The sequence below is a fragment of the Ovis canadensis genome, chromosome 3 (genome assembly GCF_042477335.2).
Source record: "Ovis canadensis isolate MfBH-ARS-UI-01 breed Bighorn chromosome 3, ARS-UI_OviCan_v2, whole genome shotgun sequence".
Taxonomy (NCBI): domain Eukaryota; kingdom Metazoa; phylum Chordata; class Mammalia; order Artiodactyla; family Bovidae; genus Ovis; species Ovis canadensis.
Genome location: NC_091247.1, coordinates 227,088,065 through 227,094,447, shown reverse-complemented (window position 1 = coordinate 227,094,447; position 6,383 = coordinate 227,088,065). Strand labels below are relative to the sequence as shown.

At 56.4% G+C, this 6,383-nt stretch overlaps 1 protein-coding gene across 6 annotated transcripts in view; it reads right to left on the bottom strand.

Annotated features, from left to right (window-relative positions):
- Positions 1-2,984: 2,984 nt before the first annotated feature.
- ARHGAP8 (Rho GTPase activating protein 8) overlaps positions 2,985-6,383 on the bottom strand; it is a 53,404-nt gene continuing 50,005 nt past the window's right edge. For all 6 annotated transcript variants that reach the window (XM_069581745.1, XM_069581746.1, XM_069581748.1 and 3 more), the window contains 2 exons: positions 4,036-4,139; positions 2,985-3,401 (listed from right to left, as the gene is read on the bottom strand). In XM_069581745.1, the coding sequence (XP_069437846.1) occupies positions 3,078-3,401; positions 4,036-4,139 (428 nt within the window). In that variant the 3' untranslated portion in view covers positions 2,985-3,077. The remainder of the gene's footprint in view (positions 3,402-4,035; positions 4,140-6,383) is intronic.

The following is a 6,383-nucleotide window of genomic DNA, read 5'->3' as shown; positions in this document are numbered from 1 at the left end:
CTCCTCCCGGCATGTGGCCCGCGTGGCCGTGTGTCATCCTCAGAGCCCCACGGGAGGGACCTGGCGCAGCCCCTGACCATGTCCGTGTGGTGGCCGTCCCAGCGCAGGTCGGAAAAGAACTTCCAGACACGGAGCATTGCAGAATGGAGTGAGTTCATTAAGAACAAAGAGCAGAGACAATGTGGGCACTGCGAGCACGGCAGGCTGAGCTCTTGACCCGTCAGGGAGAGCTGACGGGATGCTGTCTGAATCGCGGGCCGGCTCCAGGGAGAGCCGACACTTTCGTGAGTTGTTGTTCAGTCGCTCAGTCGTGTCTGACTCTTTGTGATCCATGGACTATAGCACGCCAGGCTTCCCTGCTCTTCACTATCTCGCTGAGTTTGCTCAAACTCATGTCCATCGAGTTGGTGATGCTACCCAACCATCTCATCCTCTGTCGTCCCCTTCTCCTCCTGCCCTCAGTCTTTCCCAGCATCAGGGTCTTTTGCAATGAGTCGGCTCCTCATATCAGGTGGCCAAAGTGTTGGAGTTTCAGCTTCAGCATCAGTCCTTCCAGTGAATATTTAGGACTGATTTCCTTTAGGATGGACTGGTTGGATCTCCTTGCATCCAAGGGACTCTCAAGAGTCTTCTCCAACACCACAGTTCAAAAGCATCAATTCTTCAGTGCTCAACTTTCTTTATAGTTCAACTCTCACATCCATACATGACTACTGGAAAAACCATAGCTCTGACTAGATGGACCTTTGTTGGCAAAGTGATGTCTCTGCTTTTTAATACACTGTCTAGGTTTGTCACAGCTTTTGTGGGTTAGTAGCCAATTTTTATAGCCTCAAGACAAAGAAAATTCCTGCTGGAAGGGTGCTATTAGGTGATTGGTTAGGGGCTATAGGGTGAGCACAGGTGGGCATTTTTGCCTAACTTGGGGTCAGAAAACCAGCTGGTGATGATCAGGGGGCTTTTGGCAGCAGTTACAAAGGGGCTCAGTCTGTTCTAGAGGTGACCTTGGTTCTGGGCTCTGTGTCTGTGGTCTTGGTGCAAGGCCTCACACCTGTGACCTTGGACTGGGACTCCACAGCCCATCCTGCTGGGGCTGGGCCTACCTCTCCCGAGGAGGACGTGCTGTGTCAGTGGGAGGGTCTCTTCTCCAGCACCTGCCACCAGCTCCCCCTCCTCCGCCCCAGAAGCCACAGGAGGACCAATGTCCTCCTCACCTGAATGGCCGGGACTTGGGGACACTGTGCTCTGGCCTGGACACGACATGGAACCTGCGTCAGAGAAATGAGAGGATGCTCCCCTGCTCTCAGTCTGCTGGATCCTTGAAACGAGGTGTCACCCACTCATTGCTGGGCGCTGGGAGACGGCTCAGTGGGCACACGTCCCCTCTATTACAGAGACGAGGACAAGCTGGGAGATGGCTCAGTGGGCACACGTCCCCTCCCTTACAGAGACGAGGACAGGCTGGGAGATGGCTCAGTGGGCACACGTCCCCTCCCTTACAGAGATGAGGACAGGCAGGCAGGCGACCGCAGCCACGGGTGAGTGGAGTGAATGCAGAGGTGAGAAGAGGCAGGAGGTGAGCACGGCGCCCACACCCTCCGCGTTCAGGAAGTAGCCCCAGGTGTCCATGGGATTTCCCAGGCAAGAATACTAGAGCGGGTTGCCGTGCCCTCCTCCAGGGGGTCTTCCCGACCCAGGGACTGAACTCACAGCTCTGGTGTCACCTGCATTGGCAGGAAGGCTTGTCACCACTAGCTCCACCTGGGAATATAAAGTGAAAGTGTTAGCTGCTCACTTGTGTCTAAGTCTCTGCGATCCCATGAACAGTAGCCCGCCAGGCTCCTCTGTCCATGGGATTCTCCAGGCAAGAATACTGGGGTGGGTTTCCATTCCCTTCTCCAGGGGGTCTTCCCCACCCAGGGATGGAGCGCAGCTCTCCTGTTTTGTGCAGACTCTTTACTGTCTGAGCCACCAGGGAAGCCTTCCTCACAGAGTAGTTAAAGTTAAATGAGGTCACGAGTGCGGGGCGGGCCCGACAGGTCGTGTGTCCTTACGGGAAGAGACACCAGAGAGCTGGCCCTTCTGGCTCCTGAGGACAGAGAGGAGGTGGCCGTCTGCACGTCAGGGGGAGCGCCCTCACCAGAAGTAAAGCCTGCTGGCACGCTGACCCTGGGTTTCTGGCCTCCACAACGGCAAGAAAAGAAGGGCCTGTTGCTGAAACCCTGGCCAGCGGTGTATGTTGTAGGGGTCTGCTCACACTGACCCACCGGGCACCAGCTCTCCTTTGTGGGGAGCCCACCGGTGCCCGCCCCGGACACAGCGCCCGTCCCGGGTGAGACCGCGGCTTGGCCAATCAGGGACACTGGGGGCTCTTTGCTGGGAACGTGGAGCCGTGACTTTTCAGGGCTCCTCACTGTATGGGGCGCTGGGAACACAGGACCGGCCCGTAACGCCCAGGGCAGGACACGTCCTGCAGCCCTCGGGCAGCCGACGGCCCCGTTTCTCCCCCTCCTCTTATCCGCACCCTCTGCCCTTCCACTGCGACCCTGGCCTTGGCCCGGAGGCCAGCTCTGGCCGACAGGGTGTGAGCGTTAGTGACGCCACCCAAGCTTGGAAGCCGCCGTGCTGGTGCTCTTGCTTGGGCTCGGCTCGTGTCCAGGGAACGCGTGCCCATTCATCAAACGGAAACGCAGCACCTGCGGGAGGGTGGAGCCTCCCCAGCCACCCTGGTCAAGCAAGTCCTGAAGCGACCAGAGCTGCCCGCTGACCCACCGACTCGCAGGCAGTGACCGGAGGCCGCTGCTCTAAGGCACTGGGTCTACACGGTTTGTCACGTGGCATCACAGCAGCAGGAGATGCCTGGCACCAGGCCCAGCCACCACATTCCCATTTTCAGGGGGCCCGGCCGAGTCCTGATCCTAACAGATCCATCATCTTGCCTGCAAGTACCCAACAAGAGGGGCTGACGAATCAGAACCACAGAATTTTCACTGGAGGGAGGGTCGGTTCCCTAGAAGATCGTTTAATGGCAAGTTTACAAAACACAGATGCAGAGACCACCACTGACATTTCCAGCCCTAGAGGGGTCTCCAGGCCGTGGTCAGGGGACGCGGAGGGAGCGGGGGTCTGGCGAGGCTGGAGGCAGGTCTGTCTCCTGCAGTGCCCCCAGCAGGGACGGAGCCTCTGGCGCGGGGACCGCCCTGCTCGCCCGCCTGGGCCCCGTGCTCCTCTCGGCCGCTGAAGACCTTATCATAGTACTCAATCAGCAGCTCGGTGAACAGGTTCAGAGGCACGAGGGCACTCAGGGAGGAGGCCCCCTGGGACGGCCAGATCAGATTCAGCCCGAAGACGCAGGCCAGGTTGGAGCTGTTCATTTTGTTCGAGATGCTCTCCCGGGACACCTGGGGTGAGAACACGGTGGAGACAGAAGAGGTGTGACTCTGTGCCCGGAGGAGGGCTGGAGTCGCCCATCTGTAAAACAGAAGGGATGGGCCTTGACGCCCCGGAGGCCCACTGGCTCTGGCCTCTTAATCTCCTTCCAGAATGTCTGCAGTATCCCCGCCACATCCCATCCCAGCCTCCTCCTCCACTCCCAGGACTCAGGGGGTGGGGCCCTGGCACCATGGGTACAGAGTGGGGCCCTGGCCTGCAGGTGCTCTTGTAGGGTTAACGAGAGAGTGTAGGGAATTTGCTTCCCCAAAGGGGCTGTCCCCTCATCTCGGCCAACACTTAGAGCAACTCCAGGGTGGGGAGAGGAGACATTTCTACTGTCTTAGGGCCCTCGGTGTGTGGCTCATGGTGCAGCAGGCCCAGGACACTTCCTGCTCAGGCCTCACACCGGCTGCAGACTCTAAGCATCCTTGGTCTGGGCACACAACCCCCCTACCCCGTCCGCACCCCACCCCGTGACCTGCTGGGCAGAGGTGTGGCCCGGTCAGGCCTTTAGGAGGCCCTTTGGGCCCAGACTGGGCTCCAGGGTCGAGGGAGGTGAGAACCCAGGCCTGGTCTGCCTGGGCACTGGCTTGGCCCCCTCACCTCGTGCAGGAAGCCCATGAGGTAGCTGAGGACGGCGTAGTTGTGTTCTGGAAGGTTCTGCAGGATTTGGCGGCAGCAGGTCACCCGCAGGCTGCTCTCCACACCTGCCACGGCCCAAGGATCCTTCCTGAGCGTCCCCTTCCTGCATCCCATCCCTCCGAGGACGGGCAGGGGCATGGGGAGGTGGGGACAGGCTGCCCCACGCCTGGACCTTGGGTCCCACTTCCCAAGGAAGCTCTGCTCCGAGCTCTGCCCACTTCTTCACCTCGGGCACAGCGACTGCTCCCCGCCATGACCCCTGGGAGCCAGATCACCTTATGGATGGGATGGTCGGTACAAACTACAGGCCGAGGGCCAGGAAAGCTTTATTGGCGCAGACCCACATCTGTTCATTTGTCCATGGCTGCTTTTGCACGGTGGCTGAGTCTGGCACACACAGCCTAAAATAGTTACTATCTGACTCTACAGAAGCACACGGACCCTGCTCTGGACTAACTCAACCTGTTTCCCATCCACAACTCAGGGCCCCACACCCAGCGGGGTCTGGAAGCAGCCAAGCAACCAAGCGGCCCCAGTGGCCCCCCACCACATACTCCACTGAGCTCCATAAACTGCGAGTGCAGACGTGCTACTCAACACACATTCGCCCAGCTCCTGCTGCTGACACACACGTGCACACACAGACACACCTTGAGCTCCCAGCACCCTAAACCTCCTCCCACTAAGCCTTGGGCACGGTGACTGTGGACTAACACAGCCTCTGCTGAAAGACGCAGAGTTCCCTGCTGTGAACGTTCTTGTTGGTTTTTCAACAGAAGTCATTCTTCCATGAACTCAAGTGGTTGCCGGGTAATTTGAGCAGACTAGGAATTCCCTTGCAGTTATTATTTCCGAGGAACCAACAAGTCTCATTGCCCTGGATCTCTGCTTTCCAGACTCGACATCTTTCTAAAAGCTGTGGTCCCAGAACAGATATGGAGCATCGTCCACCCCTGGGTTTTACTATGGTTCCTTGAAGAAAGAAGGAAGTGAGCAGGAAGGAGCAGCTCGCTGTCACAAAGCCACCATGAACCAAGCGCTTACCGTGTGCCAGGAATCATGCCAAGCAGTGTATGACCTTTCATTCTCAAAGCAACCCCGATTTTATGCAGACGAGGAAAGTGAGCTCAGAGAGGTTCAGTGACCTGCCCAAGGTCGCACAGTTAATGTGTGCTGAAGCCCAGACTAGAGTCCCATTCTGTTCAGCTATGAGTTGGTGCTCTAAACCTTGCTATACCTTGGCGACTATCCCTATGGCAGTTGGCTTTTTTTCCTGGACACCACAGGCCACCTGGGCAGCCCATTTCCTCCAGAGCATTCTCTGCAAGGACTTCTTGCCTCACTCCAAGAAGACACACACCCCACCTGGGCAGGGTTGCCGATACAATAGAGGATATCCAGTTCAATGTGAATTGAAGATAAACAGCAAATTCTTTTTTAGTGCAGGTACATCCTGTTCAATATTTGGAACATACTTATTCTAAAGAGTTTAGTATACTTATTTACACATAGATACGTGCTTATACTAAGAGTTCATTATTTACCTGAAATTCATATTTGACTGGACATCCTGTGTTTTTTAAAAGCTGAATCTGGCAGCCCTATGCCTGAGTCACAATTCAGTCAGGCTGAGTTGTTGAATGACAGCCGACAGGGTCCATAGCCTTCAGAATAGCTAAGCTGACAGAAAGATAGGCAGCTATTAAAAAGAATGAGTAGAGGTGCAAATGAAGAGGAAAGAAGTAGCTCATAATTGCAAACTTTCCACAGGAACTGCTCTAAGATGGGGCCAGGCAGCTCTGTCTATCACCAGGTTTTGGCTGGAATGAGAAGTACTTTCTCGGGCAGGATTTTGTTTGGGTTGTAGTCACCGTCCTAGGGGTACAGCCTCGAGCCGCTAACTCTCATTGTTAGAAACGATCAGAGTGCCTGTTCAAATCTCTTCGTGTGTGTGTGTGGGGGGGCGGGGCAGGGAGGAAGTTGGGGCTCGGCTGTGTCTATGGCTTGACACCTACCAGGAGCCAAATCCAGTTTTGGGAGAACACTGGGGGCAGAGGTCATCCCATTGAAAGCATTGAAAGCAACAATGTTTGATTACGCTGCTTTCCCAGCATCCTCCAGCATCTCTGACATGCCCTCGTTGTTGTTTACTTGCTAAGTTGCGTCTGAGTCTTTACGACCCCATGGACTGTAGCCCGCCAGGCTCCTCTGTCCATGAGATTCTCCAGGCAAGAATACTGGGGTGGGTTGCCAATTCCTTCTCCAGGGGGAAGATCCTCCTAGCCTAGGGAATGAACCACGTCTCCCGC